The sequence below is a fragment of the Schistocerca nitens genome, chromosome 9 (assembly GCF_023898315.1).
Source record: "Schistocerca nitens isolate TAMUIC-IGC-003100 chromosome 9, iqSchNite1.1, whole genome shotgun sequence".
NCBI lineage: Eukaryota > Metazoa > Arthropoda > Insecta > Orthoptera > Acrididae > Schistocerca > Schistocerca nitens.
The window spans coordinates 275,278,707-275,298,082 of NC_064622.1; the positions used below are offsets into that span (position 1 = coordinate 275,278,707).

General features: G+C 38.6%; 1 protein-coding gene across 1 annotated transcript in view; it reads left to right on the forward strand.

The window, feature by feature from the left end:
• Positions 1–19,376, forward strand: part of LOC126203305 (protein I'm not dead yet-like) — a 241,984-nt gene that overhangs the window by 186,188 nt on the left and 36,420 nt on the right. The window contains exons 3-8 of the mRNA XM_049937566.1: positions 5,735–5,828; positions 6,782–6,896; positions 11,600–11,721; positions 17,138–17,266; positions 17,493–17,615; positions 17,857–18,057. Of these exons, the coding sequence (XP_049793523.1) occupies positions 5,735–5,828; positions 6,782–6,896; positions 11,600–11,721; positions 17,138–17,266; positions 17,493–17,615; positions 17,857–18,057 (784 nt within the window). The remainder of the gene's footprint in view (positions 1–5,734; positions 5,829–6,781; positions 6,897–11,599; positions 11,722–17,137; positions 17,267–17,492; positions 17,616–17,856; positions 18,058–19,376) is intronic.

The following is a 19,376-nucleotide window of genomic DNA, read 5'->3' on the forward strand; positions in this document are numbered from 1 at the left end:
GGTCACCATTACTATCACCAGTCATCATCATCTGCAGTAGTGTTGATCCAGGATTCATCACTGACCACAATACAATGTCACTCATCAGCAGACTGCATGTCCTGGTCAAGTCACCACTCCAAATGCAGCCATTTGTATTGTGGAGCTAACAGCAGCCTAAGTGTGGGAAAATAATTACATTGTCTAGCTACTGCTGGCCTCTGACCAGTCGTGCAGAATGACACAAGATGTTGCACGTGTCATGTATAGGCAGTCCTTAAAGTTCCCATGGCCAGTCATCAGTCCTTCCATTAGTTTAATCTGTCTCCTGTTCAAGCCCAGGATTACAGAACTTCTCTTGAAACACGGGTTCAACATCATTAGCTTGTCATGTTTCTGTATTTGCATATTACAAGTGGACCATACCTACTCGTCAACACTGAATTTGTCCAAATTTATTGTAGATGTAGGGCTTGCCCAGAAATCTGGTAGCTCTGGATGGCCAAATGTTTCGAAAAAAAACACCATTTTTGCTGTGATGTGGGCAAGGCATGAGCCTTTTATGTTAGCCCACTTCAAAGAGAGCAGTTGATGGAGTGACTGAACTACTGAGCAGTAATCCCAAGGTGTTGGGATCGAGTCCCTGCACAGAAACATTTTCTACTTTTACACTGCTTACATTGCAAATGAACTGAGATAATGCTATATTATTGTACTTATTAACATTTTCATAAAGAGCATGAAGAGGAACAGCAAGAGACAATTTAAGTTTGTAAATAAATTTCGAGGAAGGAATTCTAAGACAAACAGGAGAACATTGTATTTAAAATTATGTATTTTTATTATTTCACAGTTGATGATTTACACATGTTGGGGTAATATTCAGCACAAAGACAGGGGAAGCAGTAATTTTCTCTCAATCTCACAACTTTTGACTCACCGTTCACACTTTCCACTGTGCCAACCTCTGCCTGGAAACTACACTATCAAAATGGTTCATTCCCCACCTGATCCCACCAAAAATGCTACTTTTTTCTAAACTATTGGCTGTCTGGAGCTCCTACTTCTGTCACATTCATTTTTAGCTACGAACTGGATATATCATATATTTGGACGAAATTGGTGATGATAAGTCGGTGCGGTCCTTTTATTAATCAAATATTCTTTGTATGCCTCTTAATCTAGCTACATAATGTTGTTGTTACCATTAGTCTAGTGATAGTTAGGTTAGGTTCCAGTCTAACAGATGGAGGTATTGCACCTGTCCTGGCCAGTCTATCAGCTTGTTCATTGCCACTGATTCCTTGGTGACCAGGGACCGACAGCAGGGTTACATTGTTGTTCTCCACTAGTCTTACAAGGGCTTCATGGCACTCTGCAATGATCTTTGATCTCATTGCAGGGGCTGATAGAGATTTGAGAGCTGCTAGGCTGTCTTAATGAATGTAGATGGCACAATCCGTGTAGCACTCGTTGAAATTCTCCTCTGCTTACAGATAGCAGATGTTTCCTCCTGGAATGTGTAGCAAGCTTCCCTAGAGAGGCTGCTCTCTCTAGTCTAGGCTGTACCCCGTACACCCAGGCTGCAGCACCTTCGTCTGCTTTTTTGATCTGTCAGTAAACGACTATGTCTCCTGAGTGGTATCAAGGTTCATTCTTCCACTGCTGCCTGTTTCTAATTATTACCTTGAAAGGTTTATTGAAAGAGCAGAAGTTGTTGTATAGTCACCTGGATTTTCCCTGGGCACTCCTATATTCACCACTTTTACTATATTGATGGGGGGTCTGCCTTTTCTTTAAGTTTGTAATTATTTCCAGCCTTTGACCTGTATGTCCCTGCTGCTGCTTCCATTGTAACCCAAAGGTGTCATGGGAGCATGTCCAAAATAGACCTCATCCCAGCAGTGGCTGTGCTGCTAATCCAACCTGTTATGGCTAAGCAGTCTCTGCATCTAACCAGCCATGTTCTGTTGTACTTAATTCCAGCATGCTGTAGCCCCAAAACGAGTCATAGGTATCATTATAGCAGTATACATCCAGTACATGCTCCTGGGACTTACACCCCATTTTACCACAGGCCCTTCTAGTGCACATAAACACATCATTCACTTTGGAACGTACATTATTTATGTGTGGGGTCCAAGATAGTTTTGCATCCAAGATTACTTCAAGATACTTCACTATCCCCCATACTGGTAGAGTTTTATCAAAGACCTTGAGATTTCAGTATGTGTCCTGGATATGTATCCTCATGAACATACTGCAACAGTTTTATTGGGACTGACTCTTAGATTCTGTTTCCTGCACCAGTTTTGCACAATGTTCAATGTACACTGTGCCATTATTCTAATGATGCTAGTAAATTTGCCAAATATTATTATGACTAAATCATCTGTGTAACCTTGGTGGATATGACCATCAATATTTAATTGTCTGAGGAATTCAGCCCCCACTAGGTTCCACAGTAGTGGTGACAGAATGCCTTCTTGTAGGCATCCTCTGGTGGTTTCATCACTATTTTCTCATTCAACATGATTGCTTCTATCGGTTACTGAGCATGGTATTAATCCACTTACATATAGGGTGTTAATGCCTTGCTCTTCTGCAGCTTTAACCATGGATTCAAAGACTATATTGCTAAAAGCCCATTCAATATCCAGGCAGAAGCAGAGAGCAATTTCCTGCAAGTGTAGTCCTTTTTCACCTTCCCAACAAGTTGGTGAAGTGCTTTTTCTTGATTTGCCTGGTTGATATGCATGTTGGGTTACATGCAGAGTAACCTCAGTTAACTTCCCTTCACTAACATGCACATTAAGCAGATTTTCTAATGGCTTTAGGAGAAAGTAGGGCAGGTTGATTGGTCTCATATCCTTAGCCTTGGTATGATCAGTTTTCCCTGTCTTCAGAATGGAAACAACCTTCACTGTTCTCTGAGCATTAGGAATGACTCCAGCTGCTACCTGCATAGGACTGTAATCAGTCTCTCTCCGGTTTGTTTCAGTAGATCTGTAAAGATTCCATCAGGACCTGGTGACATGAACAATTGAAGTGTTCCCACCATCCACTGTATTTTTTTTTAATCAACACATTCTCTGGCAGATTCACAGTTCTCCGTTACATTATCTGTAAGCCAGTGCCTCTCAGGGACCGAATCTTGGTCTGTATTGTCTGCCAGAGTGCATCGAGGGAAGGGAATCTTGAGGAGCATATCCGGCATTTCATGTGCTGTCCTTGCACACCTTAGAGTGCCTGCTGGGTTGGTTGGTGTTCTATTGACGATTTTACAAAGTCTGTCACATGTAGCTGTACTTTCTACCACCTCACAGAATATCTTCCAGGATGGTAGTTTCACTTGCATAAGCACAACGTTGTGTTTGGCAAGGGCCTCCCAATATTTTTTGTCCTTTGTCCTTTGCTTTTTGTGGCATTAAACAGTCTTCTTACCTGCTTTCTTTGCAATTCCAGGCTGTTGTTTCACGAAGGAATCACTTGGTAATAGGACAGTTTTCTGAGTACAAGGCGTAATGGCAGACGTCAGTTCATCTTCCATTTTCTCAAGATCTTCTAGATACCATATTGAGTTTCTGACTTCAGATAAATGTGAGTTAAGGTCTTTCCTATATGAGTCACATTTTGTTATCCTTGGATTCCTGTAGTATGAAGTCTGTTTAGTACCCATTTCAATCTCAAAGCAAATATACAGGTGATATAATTGGATAGATAAAAAAAAAATCCACTCACCAAGCAGAAGCAGAAGAAAACAAAAAAGAAAAAGAAAGAGTTAAGGAACTGTGCAAGCTTTTGGAGCCAGTGACTCCTTTAGGAAATGAGAAGAGTTATTCTGGGTCAGGGCAGACTTACTGGACAGGATGAGGATGGAAGGCTGAGTGTTAGGGCATTCCATGAGATTTGTCAATTTGAGAGCTTAAAGGTGGAAGACAGGGTAATAAGTAAGACAGAGATTACTGACAAAACATAGTACAAATGTTAATAAGAGCAGAAAGGTAAGAGCATTATATGTGGTAGACATGTGTGGTGGGGGGAGGGGTGAGGAGAATTGACAAGAGAGAAAATAAGATACTGAAGACTAAAAGGAAGTGAAGAAAGGAATAGTTACTGAAAATAAATGGTGAGACTGAAGAAATTAACAGAAACAAATACTAACAAAGAGATAGAGGGGCTGGCCAGTACTTACCTCACCTCAGTACAGCCGATAGAGGACACAAAACAGAACAGAAAATTTACATTCCTGGCTTTCGGAACTTTGTTCCTTCATCAGGGAGGACAGAGGGGGAAAAAGGGAAGAAGGGAAAGTGGATTTAGTTACTCACAACCCAGGTTATGAAGCAACAGGAAAAGGTAAACAGGGAGGGTAGCAAGGATGGAGGCATGGTTGTGAGTAACTAAATCCACTTTCCCTTCTTCCCTTTTTTCCCCTCTCTCCTCCCTGATGAATGTAATTTTTCTGTTCTGTTTTGTGTCATCTATCGGCTGTTCTGAGCTGAGGTAAGTACTGGCCAGCCCCTCTATCTCTTTGTTAGTATTTGTTTCACATCTTTATATGAGATTTTCCATTTATAAATTAACAGAAATTAAGACAGAATGGGTGGTGAGAACCAAGGACATGTTGCAAAGCCAGTTCCCACATGTGTAGTTCTGAGAAACTGGTGTCAGGGGGGAGAATCCAGATGGCATGTTGTGGTGGAACAGGCACTGAAGTCATGAACTACGCTGGTGGGAACTGGTGACGTGTTGTGAATAACTGATGCTGGTGACAGATATCAGCTGGCAGCTTACAGGACCTGGTATTTTGTAATGGTCCATGAGGGAGAGGGGTCAATGAGAAGTGAGGTCATGTCTAGGAAACATAGCAAGCAAACATTATCCAAATATTTGGAGTTTTAACTGCAAACCACAAACTGAATACACATATGAAGAAATTTTCCTGTAATGATCGATTTTTTAATGAAGTTACTTTGGTAAAAATGATTATTTTTGAATAATTCTGCACAACATGTACTATTTAATGAGATTTTGCATGATGAAATTGAATATACACACATACATCAATGTCCAGGCATGCAAAGCTGCTAGCCAAGTACTGAGAACAGATCCCTCTACAATACACACAAGATTCATCCAAATCTATATTTAAATATTTAAGAGGTCTGATGTTTGCCTTGAGAGAACCATCTTAACTGTGTGTTATCATATTTTCATTGTTTGTGTATCATATTGGGAACCATTCCAGCATGGCAAACTGTCTAAAAAAACAAGCACTCTGGTTGCCTGATGTACCAGACCAGTTGTCATTAATCCATTACATGGATTTGGTCCAGGTCTGACCTACCTCTCTGTCTTGCAAGCTAGCGTGCTATACATCAAGCTATATGAGCAACTGTTCATGGCAGCATTATGAAGTAGTATTTTGTAATTTGTAACAATAATATTCCAGTTTCAGTTATACAGAACATCATCTCTATGTGTCACTTTTGCTTTTGTAGAAATGCAAAATACATTTACATATCTATTTCTTTTCTGCACTGTATATCCAGTGAGAGGCTGTGTGCAAGATTAGAATCACATTCAACCAGTCCAGTACTCCTTGTGGGGAAGTGACAAGCTATAGTGCACACTATAGTAAACAGTGGTATTATTCCTAATTTGCCTTATGCCATCTTAAATTATGTAGATATAAATATTTCTGTAGAATAAATATTCTGTGACTTTATCTACTTGACTCTTCTGTTGACAGGTGGTCTCATTGTTGCCATTGCAATGGAACACTGTAATCTTCACAAAAGGATAGCTCTGAAGACCATCCTCATTATCGGAACAAGCCCACGCAGGTGAGTCCATTGTTATTGTTTTAGGCATTTCTGACTTTGTTCCTCAACAGGGTTAAAATTCCCTTATAAAAATAATTAGTTAATATTTACTTGATAATCATCTTGATCTCATCTACAAATTTAGTACCAATCAAAAGAATGTTTCATGTTGTCAGTTATTTATACTTTTGTCCTGAAAATCATATTTTTACATGATGGGGCTACCACTTTATAAATTGTCAATGAATGATGCTGATAAGTACTCCAACCATGATATATTGTATTGCAACTCTTGTGTCTCTACACCATCCATTTTCAAAAAATAAAAAGCAGAACAATTGAACTGTATGATCATAATTTATTTATTTGGTGGCTTACTGCATCTATAAGTCTATAAAACACCTTTTATAGATGTCTGTAATGTCAGTAGAGCATTTAAAAGATTACTATCAAAATGCTTGAAGGAGCCTACTATCCAAAAAAAGTACCTTGTACTTATGTTGCAGATCTTCACTTTAATACTATTCATAATATTCAAAATGTACTCACTAAATATGCGTAGATTTTCCAGCAGGTTGTGCAGGGAAAGAACAGGGTGACAACGCACAAGTCATTCTGTAGCAGTGACTTTCCATTCTAAGAAAGCATAATTGTTGACAACATATTGCCCATCTCACATGTTAGCTATGTATAAAGCCTTACCTAGTTCTAAGACAGTGGTTGTATTATGCATCAGATCTTCTGACTTGACATAAACACACTACCTAAGAATAAATCTGAAATTACACATTATTTAGAAATGTTGCTATTTTGCTGCATTCATCTGTCTGTAGTACAAATGATGAAGGTCTCACAATCCTACATAGTGTTTTTTGACTTTATCATGTTACCTAATCAGATTTATTTAAGTACAATGCTACTTACACAAACACTTTGTTACACTTTTGAGCTACGGCATGATGATATCTGTTCAGGTTAACACTTGGCTTCATGCTGACCACCATGGTCCTATCCATGTGGATCTCAAACACAGCCACTACAGCAATGATGACACCAATTGTTCAAGCAGTTTTGGAGGAACTGAAAGCTGTAAGTCAAGTAACCACATGAGTCTGTACTAGAGAGATCCAGAAACAAATTATTCATAGTTCCTTTTTTTTTTTTTTTTAGTTCTTAAACTGTTTTGGTTGTACTCATAGGTGAATTAACTGCCTACCTTGACTGCTTATCATGGCTGCAACCAGTATTATGTATTATTAAATATAGACTCATTGTATCTTTCAGAAGCAGACTTTCTAGTGCTCGAAGTAAAATGTAAAAAAAGTAGATGTCATAGGATAAAGATTTAATGTGAAGTCTTTGTATTTTAAAGAGCTGCCAATTTATTTTTAGGTATATAATAATACATGATGGAGAACGCAGTACCAGTGTGAGTGTCTAACTAGGTATACATCATTTTTAGGGTTCCATACCTCTGCCGGTAGAAATGGAACCTTCATAGGATCACTTTGTTGTCCATCCATCTGTCATCTGTCAGTCCGTCTGTCTGTCTGCCTGGCTGTTAAGATCCCTCTTGCCAAGGAACAGGTAGACATATCAAGTTGAAATGTATGTCACATACAAAGGTCTACAGTCCCTTGGTGCAAGTCCCGAAATGGTGCCCAATAGAAAGACTTGCACTGGGCCACTGAGCCACACAAAATTGTTATTATTATCTATATACATAAACAAGTTTGTAAGGAACCCTTAGAGTATGAGTCCTACTTGTACTTGTCCGGTATTCTGAACACTATATTTGCTATTTCCTTATATGAGGGCTAAAGAGAGACAGACATTAGTACACTGATGTCCATAATAACTGCTGAACCATAAAACAGTGAATAGCCTAGCATGAAATTGAAGTTACTTGTAACTGACATTGATGGAAATAAATGATAATGTTTCAGAACAGTACGCACAACCACTGCCACAATACTAATATTTTGTAGTGTTGAGATGAGATGAAGTAAGTGATGCTATATCTTGTGGCAGATAGGAAATATGGTGTTTGGTGTGTCCAAGGTACTGGTAATCAACCTGCTTTGATCCAGTTCACATTTCATTGGTACTTATCGATTATTGAAATTAACAGAGCAGTTGCCAAGTGACCAAAGCCTCATATATGCATGTACTGTCTGCAGTTGTGTAGGCTGGGAAATAAGTGTTCCCAGTTTTTCTATAGAGAATACAAACCATGAGATTGAGCATTATCTAGTTGGGAGGAGTTTGGTATCAGTACTCTCTCTAGTGGGTTTATGAGAGCTTATGGTGTTATGGCCATCGTGCATTCTGTAAAACCTTTCAAAACACATATCAGCTCACATTGCTTAACCACTGATATACTGAGCTACAAGCAGTGATGCTACAGATATTGCCGTGCAGGTCACATTGTGGGAAAATCAGATATCATCGTTAAGACAGCAGGATGCCATTATTCAAAAACTGGTAGTTTTGAGTTCATATTTCTACACATTAAGAAATATATCTCAAATAAGATGAAAAACCTGATATCTCAACACAGATATGCTTAGCTCTTCTGTAGCAAGGTATGAAAACCTCATATCTTGTAACAGTCAACTCTTAAGGTATTAAACCTTGTATCTCAGAGGAAAGTTTCTGCTTGGAAATTTATCACTCTTCTTTCACTGTTGTGCCAATTTAATATGAATAGGCCTACCAGTGCTTCAAAACCAACTATAAAGTCTTATCTCAAGGCTCATATTTTGTGATTTCAGACAAGGAATGTCCCATAGCAGCAGAAGTAGCCAGTAACGTTCAAACACTACTTGATACACTTAAAGTAAAATTCCATGGGGTTCAGGTGGATAAAAGGTTAAAATGGAGGCAACACATAGATAAAGTAATGAAGTCTTATCTCTCACTGTGCTAACCAAATGACAAACATTTGTTTCCTTTGCGTATTTTACCTCCTTGTTATCTTAAGGTATTATCTTCTGTGGCAACATACCTATAGTAAATACTGTGTTCATTAAGCACAAGCAAGCAGTAAGAATATTGTTCAAAGGACAGAACAAAACATCTTGAAGAAGCATTTTTAAAGATCATGAAATTCTTACAATCATTTCCCAATGTATTTACTCTGTAATGAATTTTGTTGATACATCTAGATCTACATCTACGTGATTACTTTGCAATTTGCAATTAAGTGTGTAGTTGAGGGCTTAACAACCATCTTTAAGCTACTTCTCTGCAATTCCATTCTCAAACAGTATGCAGGAAAGATGAACTTTTAAAATCTTTCCATTACAGAAGCTCTGATTTCTCTTATTTTATTATGATGATCATTACTCCCTATGTAGGTGGGTACTAACAAAATATTTTCACATTCTGAGGAGAAAATTGGTGACTGAAATTGCATGAAAAGGTCCCACCACAGTGAAAAAATGGCTTTGTTTTAATGAGTGCCACCCCCAATTTGTGTTTCGTATCCATGGCACTCTCTCCTTTATTTCATGATGATACAAAATGTGTTGCCCTTCTTTGAACTTTTTGATGTCTTCTGTATATCCTGTCTGATGTGGATCCCACACCACACAGCAGTACTCCAGAAGAGGGCACACAAGTATAGTGTAAGCAGCCTCTTTAGTAGACCTGTTACATTTTCTAAGTGTTCTGCCAATAAATCACACTCTTTGGTTTGCTTTCCCCACATTATCTATGTACCTGTTCCAATTTAAGTTGATCAGACAGTCCATGGGTGTACTGCCAGTTCATAGTGTCCAACGGGCACAATATTTCGGTGATCAGACATGTTGCCATCATTGGGTGCACTGATGAACTGAGCTCCTGATGGTGTGTGATCGACTATGGCACTATGAAGCTGCAGAACACCTATGGACTGTTCAATCAACAAATACGCTGAAAGAAACTGAAGATTCACACCAATTTAAATTATTTGTAATTGCAATCCCTAAGTATTTAGTTGAGTTTAAAGCCTTTGGATTTGTGAGATTTATCATGTGACTGAAATTTAGCAGTTTCCTTTTAGAACTCATGTGGGTGACTTCAAGCATTTCTTTATTGAGAGTCAATTGCTACCTTCTACCCCATACAGGTATCTTGTCTAAATCATGTTGCATTTCAGTTTGTTCATCTGATGACTTTACAAGATGGGAAATGACAGCATCACCTGCAAACAATCTGAGAGGGCTGCTCAGGTTGTCTGCTAAATCATTTCTGTAGATTTGGAACAACAGAGAGCATTTAACACTCTGTCAGGGAATGCCAGAATTTACTGCTGCTTTACCTGATGACTTTTCATCAGTTATTATGAACTGTGACCTTTCTGACAGGAAATCATAAATCAAGTTGCACAACTGAGACAGTACTCCAGGGGCACACACTTTAATTATAAGTTGCTTGGTGTCAAAAGCCATCTGGAAATTTGTAGATATAGAATCAATTTGGATCCCCTGTGATAGCACTAATTACTTCATGAGAATAAAGAGCTAGTTGTGTTTCACAAGAATGATTTTCTGCTGATAAAAAAATCAGTTTCAGCTGAACTGTGATGCACACAATACATGGAACAAAAACAGTGATCATATAGACTTCAGCTCCTTGTCTAGGGTTCATAGCGAAGTTATGTATTCTGCTGCAAAGGTATGCAACAGGTTCCCATCTAATGTAAAGCAGGAAATTGGAAAAACCTATCAGTTAAAAATAAAATTGAAAAGTGCTTCATCAACCAATCTTTCTGCTAATTGGATGGATATCTAGATTCATGGGTGAAAAGTTAGCAAGTAGCATTGTTCATTGTAAAGCAGCATGACAGTTAGTAAAAGTAGAAAGTACAGAAGTCAGTGTTTAAAGGTGTAAGTAACTATTTTCTTTGAAAACAGCGAAGTAGCCAAGTAAATTTTAAACTGCATGTAAATGATGAGCAGCAGCTATTTAGTATAACTGAACAGTTTTTTCCTCAGAGTAGCAGTATTCTTCTTAATTTACTTCATTAAATTTAGCTGTCATAATCATGAATAACACTGAGCAGTTTACCAGTAATAGTTTACAGTTAATATAGTGTACAAATTGAGTTTTTGTGATTTTCTTGTATATTTTAATGTATACCTTGACTTGTTCCACATCCTTGCAGGTTCTCCTTCTGATGTGCCTACAGAACACAATGAATAAACGACTATCATAATGTTTGTGCTGTCAGATACAGAAAATGATCATTACAAAGAAATCTGAGTGTGCTGTGCACACATTCTAATCGATCATTTATGTATGTGTAGTGAGAATGAATGTTGTCCTGACACACGTAGCAAGGGGAATCCAAATTTATATCCATTCATGTTGAGTGTTACAGTTCAGGAAAATATACTGTGTTCCTTCAATTAAAAACCATTTGAACCAATAGCATATTTAAAAGTTGCTCCTTAAGTTCATGTACATAGCAATTAACCAAAAGTGTGGTACTGAGTTGAGCTCTTTTCAGAAAATACTTTTTTTTTATTTTTTTTATCCACACAATCATCTCTGAAAAAAAGAACTGCATTTCACATGAACACTGTTTGCTAAATCTTTTGTAGTACTTGGACAGAAGATGTTTTTGTCTCCAGGAATACCATTACATTCGAAAAATAGAATACAGCCAGGTGCCCTTTTTTTTCTCAAAGTATCTTAAATTTGTTTGTCTGATACATTCACTGATTCTGGGTGCTTTGATAAATTAATTAAGCTTCTGAGTTCAGAGAAATAACTCCATTAAATTTTGAAATGTGTTTTTGCAGCATGAAGATGTAGAGGCAAGACGAACTTCTCAGGTTCCAGCCATTGCAGATTCAGAGGAAGCCAGCGGGGTATATGATCCTGAAACTCGCCGAAAGTCAACTGTGCTGAAGAGTGATCTTGAGTGAGTTCAAATTCAGCATAATAATGAACACAATAACTTATAAGTACATTAAATGTTGAATGGTATCAGTTTTAGTGTAGTAATAATGCAGAAAACAAACACAGTATCTTTCTAACATAACTGTAAATATCATAGATTTACTTCTGTTTCTGCATAATGTTTATTTGTAAGTATTTATGGGCTGAAGGCAGTTTGTGGAAGTGATTATCAATCTAATGCAAAAACCTGATTCGAAACACAGCATCTTTGTGAAGTGATAATAGTTATTTGTCCATTTCATTAACAATGACTGTGGTATCAGCAGAATACTATGCTATGATTTTTCTTCATTTTTTCTACCATGATTGACATTTGTTATTAAAATGAAGGAAGCTAGCTTGCAGTATGTTAAGAAGAGTTTTATGAATTGACCTTAGTTGGTCAAAGGTAGACGAAGAAAATGAAAAATATCTCTGACTTTCTATTAAGGCAGGTTACTGGGGCATATATTGAGGTCAGCAATGTCAGACATCTCTATCTGCACCTACATAGATACTCAACAAGCCACCGTATGGTGTGCGGTAGAGGGTACCCTGTACCATTGCTAGTCATTTCCTTCCCTGCTCTACTTGCAAATAGAGCAATGGAAAGACAACTGTCTATATGCCTTTCTATGAGCCCTAATATCTCAAATCTTATCCTCATGGTCCTTATGTGCAGTGTATGTAGGTGGCAGTAGAATCATTCAGCACTCAGCCTCAAATGCTGGTACTCTAAATTTTTTCAGTATTGTTTCCCAAAAATAAGGCCGCCTTCCCTCCAGGCATTCCCATTTGATTCCCTGAAGCATCTCCATAATACTTATGTGTTGTTCAAACCAACTGGTAAAAAACCTAGCAGCCCATCTCCAAATTGCTTTGATGTCCTCCTTCAATCTGACCTGGCATAAATCTGAAAGCCTCAAGCAGTATTAAAGGATAGGTCACACCAGTGTCCTACATGCAGTCCCCTTAACAGATAAACCACACTTTCCTAGAATCCTCCCAACAACCTGAGTCAACCATTCACCTTTCCTACCCCAATCTTCATATGTTCACTCCATGTCATATCGCTTTGCAACATTACACCAAGATATTTGAAGGATATAACTGTGTCAAGCAGGACACTACTAATGCTGTATCTGAACATTACAGGTTTGTTTTTCCTACTCATCTGCATTAACTCACATTTTTCCACATTTAGAGCTAGTTGATGGTGGTAGTTGTTGTATACTTCACACATAGATCTTTTCACAGATGCATGAATCTCTACTAACCTTTACTTATCATCATTTGTGCATTCTCTTTTTAACCAAGAGTGCAACAGCCTCTGATTCCTCAGCGTTCTCCATATTTTGTTATTAAATCATTGTGCATCTTTTCCATCCTTTATCCACTTACTAATCGTAACTCTCCAGACCACAATTTACAATTTGCTTCAACTTTGCCCATAATTCCTCTACATCCATCATACTGGAACTAAGTGATGTCAAGTCGCTCTCCAAATGAGATGAACAACTGCTTATCTTCTCTATCTAGCAGAAACACTCTCCTAGCCTTCTTGACTGAATTAAAACTTGTGCAACCATAGTTTCTGTAATGACATCATGACCACTAATCCCCATTTCTGTACTGACTTTGTCGATAAGATCTGGCCTATTTGTAGCTACAAGGTCTAAGACATTTCCATTTTGTGTGGGCTGCCAAGCTAGCTGCTGAAGATAGTTTTCAGAAAACATGTTTAAATGTATTTCATATGACTGTCCATATGCGTCTGTACCTCACCCCCTCCCCGTAATGAATCAATAGACATCTCAGTCTATTCTTGGTAGGTTAAAGTCACCTCCAACTAGTATAGCATGATCTGGGTATTTACTTGCTACTGACTGTAGATTTTCTTTGAATGACTCTAGAACTGTCACAGCAAAGTCAGGTCACCAGTAAAAACATCCAACAATTAACTTAGTTTCACCTAGCCTGTTATAAGTGACTTCACTGTCGCACTCTACTTTGACATCAATAGAGACAATATTTTTGTCAACTGCAATGAATACTCCCTCTCCTATGGTCTCTTATCTGTCTGTCTGATATACATTCCATTACTCGCTAAATATCTCATAGCTCTTCACGTTTCATATGTAATGATAGTATACATAACACATGTTAAGATATTCTCATTGATTAGTTATAATGTGTGAAAATAAACCCTCTGTGTCTGGTTTTTCAGAATATTGAGTGGAGTTGAGGTGGCATGATTACTCAGAACTTGGCCAACATTTCAAAGAATCTGTTTCTATAACTTCGTGTGCACTCAATATCCATGGTCAGGGGTTGCAGCATTCAAATATCATACGAGTATTTCCACCAAGTACATATTAATCTGATTATTGAGATGGAGTATAGAAGGTTGGTTATTGAGACCTTGTCACATGAACAATGAATGCTCCTTGGAGAGTATTTGGTCTAGTCTGTGTACAACACCTGTTTAGGATTTATGGATGCAACATGCCCAAAGAAGTGTTTGGACTGGACTGATAACTTCACACTATTAATCAGTGCTTCTTAAATAACATGGATCATGATTTCATTATAATTGATTAGTTATTCTGGTATAGTAATATGTACACATTTTAAATTACTTTGCACTTACTAAAGTAAAAGTGCTGTTCCCTAATTAGATGAAAATTCCCTAATTAAAGTCAGCATGTCATTTATGTATGATTTTACAAGCAGGTGGAAATAGCTACTACAACTTCTTTGCCATCCCAAATCACTTAAACATTACTGAATATACACATTTCATGGGCAATCACTTGCTAATCTTATTTCTCAGTTAACATAACAACTGTACCTTGTCACCTCCTGGAATCTGGGGTATAGGACTTTTATTTATTGCAGAATTTTCTTGGATTTTGATCACTGGTTGTCTGCAATTTTACTAAGGCATAAATTTAACATTAATAAGTACTGCAACAGTTTCGCTGCTGTCCTGTAGTCGAGATAGATGCAAACCCTTACAGAACATTGCCAACATCGAATTTACAATCTTCTCTTTGCCCCTTTCTGACACAGTCCTTACTAAGCAGAGAAGGGGCTGTTGTTGTGACTCGCTGATCATTCAAAGCGCCACCGCACAATTACACGCGTCCTCTACGTGCGGCGCTGTCTGCCAGCCATGCAGCAGCTGCGCCACCTAAGCAGCCAGCCGAGCAGCGGCCACTGGACTGGAACTTAGTGCTCATTCGAATGCTAATGTGTACACATGTCTTGCTTGTCAACTTACTCTGTGACTTATATGTGTTGTGTCGTTCTGAAATATATTTGTTAAACTTGACGTTATAGCAATTGGCGACGAGGATGGGATCCAATTGCTATAACATCAAGTTTAACAAATATATTTCAGAATGACACAACACATATAAGTCACAGAGTAAGTTGACAAGCAAGACATGTGTACATGTTAGCATTCGAATGAGCACTGAGTCCCAGTCTAGCGGCCGCTGCTCGGCTGGCCGCTTAGGTGGCGCAGCTGCTGCATGGCTGGCAGACAGCGCCGCACGTTGAGGATGTGCGTAATTGCGCGGCAGCGCTTTGAATGATCGGCGAGTCACAACAGCTGTCCATCATCCTGGAGCTCTGTGTCTGTTGTCAATCCCCAGCAAACATATGTATGGCTGCAGCATACATGCCTGGCATTCTCCAGTTCCCACAAGGACAGCTCTCCTCCAGCTGCAGAACATAATGACAACAGTAGTGTACTGCCTGTCTGTGGACAAAGTAGGCCCGTGATGGCTTGCTGAATCAGCATTCTGTTTTACATGACAGAGCTACTGCAGTGTACTCTGGAGATCATTGTCAGGCTATACTGTTGGCGTGTACATCTGTACATCATATGTGCAACCAAATGCACCAGTGGGAAAAATACCATGTTATGCACTAGAAAAGAGAAAACATTTAAAATTTTTATTTCAAAGATGTCTTCTCCAGGAATTTGGACTTTTTCAATTCTGTGTGGTGCAACATAGCACAACATGTAGTCACTGAGATATGAATTCTGCAGTTCAGCTATTATCAGTGCAACACAGCACAACATGCAGTCATTGAGTTATGAATTATGCAGTCCAGTTGTCATCACTGTAGAATAATGTGTCAAACCTGAAAGATGAGGACTACCTGTTTATATCTTGAAATCTGGATCAATGTCAGAGTGATTTTGGGAGGTAGCCCATCTTGATCCAGTCATATCTGGCCCTAGGATACACTTTAATAAAAGAACCTGAAAACATATAACTTTCAAAACACATTTTGTCCAACTTTAGTTATACCAATCAACATTGAAAAGTAGAGGCATGAAAGTGAGGCAATAAATACATTGACATAAGCGGCTGTGATGTTTTGTAAGCAAACAAAGTGCTTTAGCATCAAAGTTGAATAAGGGATTTTTAAAGTTTATTTCCAGCTTCTTCGCTTAAAGGAATATTAACAATCAATTTTTTATGTATATATTTTTATATAAACCAGTATATTTTTAATATTGTCTCCAATGTCAGTCTGACATAATTATTATGTGAACACAAATCAATCTGCTGAATATTTTGTGGTTTTATTTCCTAGCTCACTGGACAGCCTGTATTACATCATATGAAAGTGCTGTTTTCTGCTATTTAAATCAAAAGGATGGCAGTGTATCCATAAGGATAATATAAAAGAATGCACTTTGCACATATTACTGAAATTTGATAACTGTTTAGGTATTTTACCTTAATGTACTCAGCCGATAACTATCACTCATTTAGGAGTCAACTTTCTGTCAAATGTAGTTCTTGGGGCATGGCACAGTCTCAAGCTCATGAGTCAGCTATATAAGAAAATTGCCATTTTATTATCTTGCCCCTTCTTTAATAAATTTCTACAGATGTTCATACTGATGTGGATGAGGCTTTGTTCATCTCTGATTTAAAAAAAGAATTGATGTGTATATCCAATATTACATGCAAGCTACATGTGAGACACCAAGTTAAAAAATTTTTTTTAAATAAATATGGAGTCAGGGGAGGGGCAGTGGGCAGTGGGATTATGAGGAGGAGGAGGAGAAGGGAGGGAGGGGGGGAGAGAGAGAGAGAGAGAGAGAGAGAGAGAGAGAGAGAGAGAGAACAAAATGATGATACTAATGTTATCATATTATTTGAAGCATTTATTATATTACATTGAGTATATTATGTACCAAGCTACTAAATACTTGCAAGACTTCTCTGTCTCAGAAACTTTGTTTGTTTATTTTCATTTAGAATACCATAAAAGTAGTCATTGTGTATAACATGTATTAGCCATGTTTTTGTCTTGGTGACTTAGCATAAAAAAAAAAAAACAAATCATTTGAAAAGTTTGTTTTTCAACAGTAAACTGAAGCGCCCAGATAAGGAAACCATCTGCTACTTCCTTGGCATTGCCTATGCCTCTAACCTTGGAGGTACAGGAACTCTTACAGGAACTGGAACAAATCTTACCTTCAAGGGCATTTTCCATAGGTGAGTTCCTGTCAATGATACAGGATATTTTCTCTCTTTTCATTTAATTCAATGTGTAAAGTCATCACTGGTTAGTCATTTTTAGCTAAAAGAAATAATCATCTGCAGCCTTAACTTCAAGTGGTCTTGTAATTGACATTTCAAAAATGTCTTCTCATTTCAAACTGATTTTAATGTTTGTTTACTCCACAGTAAAGAACTTCAACAATATTGTGGTGTGTTACAGCCTTTTTCCAGAAGCTGAAGGCATAAATTTTGCAAGCTGGATGATTTTCTGTGTTCCATTAATGCTTCTGTCTGTCACTGCCGCATGGATGTGGCTTAATGTCCTCTACATGGGGTTGTTCAGGTGAGTTTAAATATTACAGTGGAAAATATTTTTATTAGAGTGTGGAAATGGAAAATTTATGTTGATCCTGGTGTACTGTGTTAGTTCTTTGTTGTGTTTGTGTGTGAAGAAAAAGGAGAAATATCATGTGTATGATCTCCAATCATGAATTTTAAGTAGTTCAGTTAATGTATTACTGCTCTAAAACAATCAAAGTATCATACATTTCATTCTAGATTTTCTGTCATATTTGTTGTTGCAGAAAACAAACAGATAACGGAAAGAAGAAAGGAGAAGAACATGCTAAGGCTGTCCGTCAAGTTATCCATCAGTCATACAGTGAACTAGGTCCTATGACATATCACGAAGGCTCTGTGTTGTTTCTGTTTGTTGCCATTGTGTTGTTGTGGTTCTTCCGTGAACCTGAATTTATACCTGGCTGGGCCAAGTATATCTCCAATGTGTAAGTATTTTGAATATTCATATCTTTTCTTTTTTTTTCAAATAGCTGAAAGGCAAGCACAAAACAGAATAAAAACTTTACTAGCATCTGGAAGAAATCCTTTGACAAACTAAAGCTCTCACTCACACCCACCCAGCCACCCACCCACCCACCCATCCACACACACACACACACACACACACACACACACACACACACACACACACACACACACCAGTGCATGTATATTATGCCAGCTAGAAACACAATGCCTTTACTGCAGTTTGGCAGGTGGACTGGGTTTGGATTGTGTTGGATAGGGTGGGTAGAAGAAGAAAGGTGCAAGGAACAGAATCGAGGGTACTGGGAACCAGTAGCTAGCGGCTTGAGGGGAGGCAACAGGTGTGCAGGATAGGAATGTAGGAGGGAGGGGAGGCAGCGGCACAGTCTGGCACATAATACACAGGTACTGTTGTCAGTGAGGTGCAGCATACGATGAAGATCTGTGGAGGCATAGAATGGGAGAGGGCGAGAGGACAGAGGAAGGGGAAACTGTTACGCAGAGAGTGAGGGGGCAGTGGGTTAGTGGAGACTGAGACCAGGAGGATTATGGGAGCAAAGGATGTGTTCAAGGATAATTCCTGTCTGTGTAGTTGAGAAAAGCCGGTGCTGGAGAGAAGGTCCAGATAGCAAGGGTTGTGAAGCAGCCACTGAATTCAGGAAATTTGGGCTCAGTATCATCTTGTGCCAATGGGCGGACCATTTTTTTCTTGGTCACAGACTGGAGATGGCCATTAATTTTGGTGAACATATGGTTGGTGGTCTACCCACATAAAAGTTTTGCAGTGACTGCATCAGAGCTGGCATGTGATATGGCTGCTTTACCAGGTGGTCCTGGTTCTGTGGAATAGGATAAGCCTGTGATAGGACTGGAGTAGAACCAAGCAGGTTTTGCATCTAGGTCTTCCACAGGGATATGACCCTTATGGCAAAGTGTTGGGAGTGAGAATGGCATAGGGGTGGACAAGATTGTTGTGTAGGTTGGGTGGGTGACAGAATCTCTTTCTAGGAAGGGTGTGAAGGAACTTGAGTAGAACACCCCTCATTTTTGGGCTTGATGGTAGATAATCAAAGTACTGGAAAAGGGTCTGGTTCAGTTGCTCCAGTTGGGGTGATATTTGGTGATGAGTGTCACTCCTGTGCAGCCGATTCTTGGGAGTGATGGGAGGGGTGAGTGAGGATATGCAAGAGAAATCTGTTTGTGGACTAAATTTGGGGTGTAGTGCCTGTCTGTGAAGGTCTTTACGAGACCTTCAGCATACAAGGGAAAGGAATTCTTG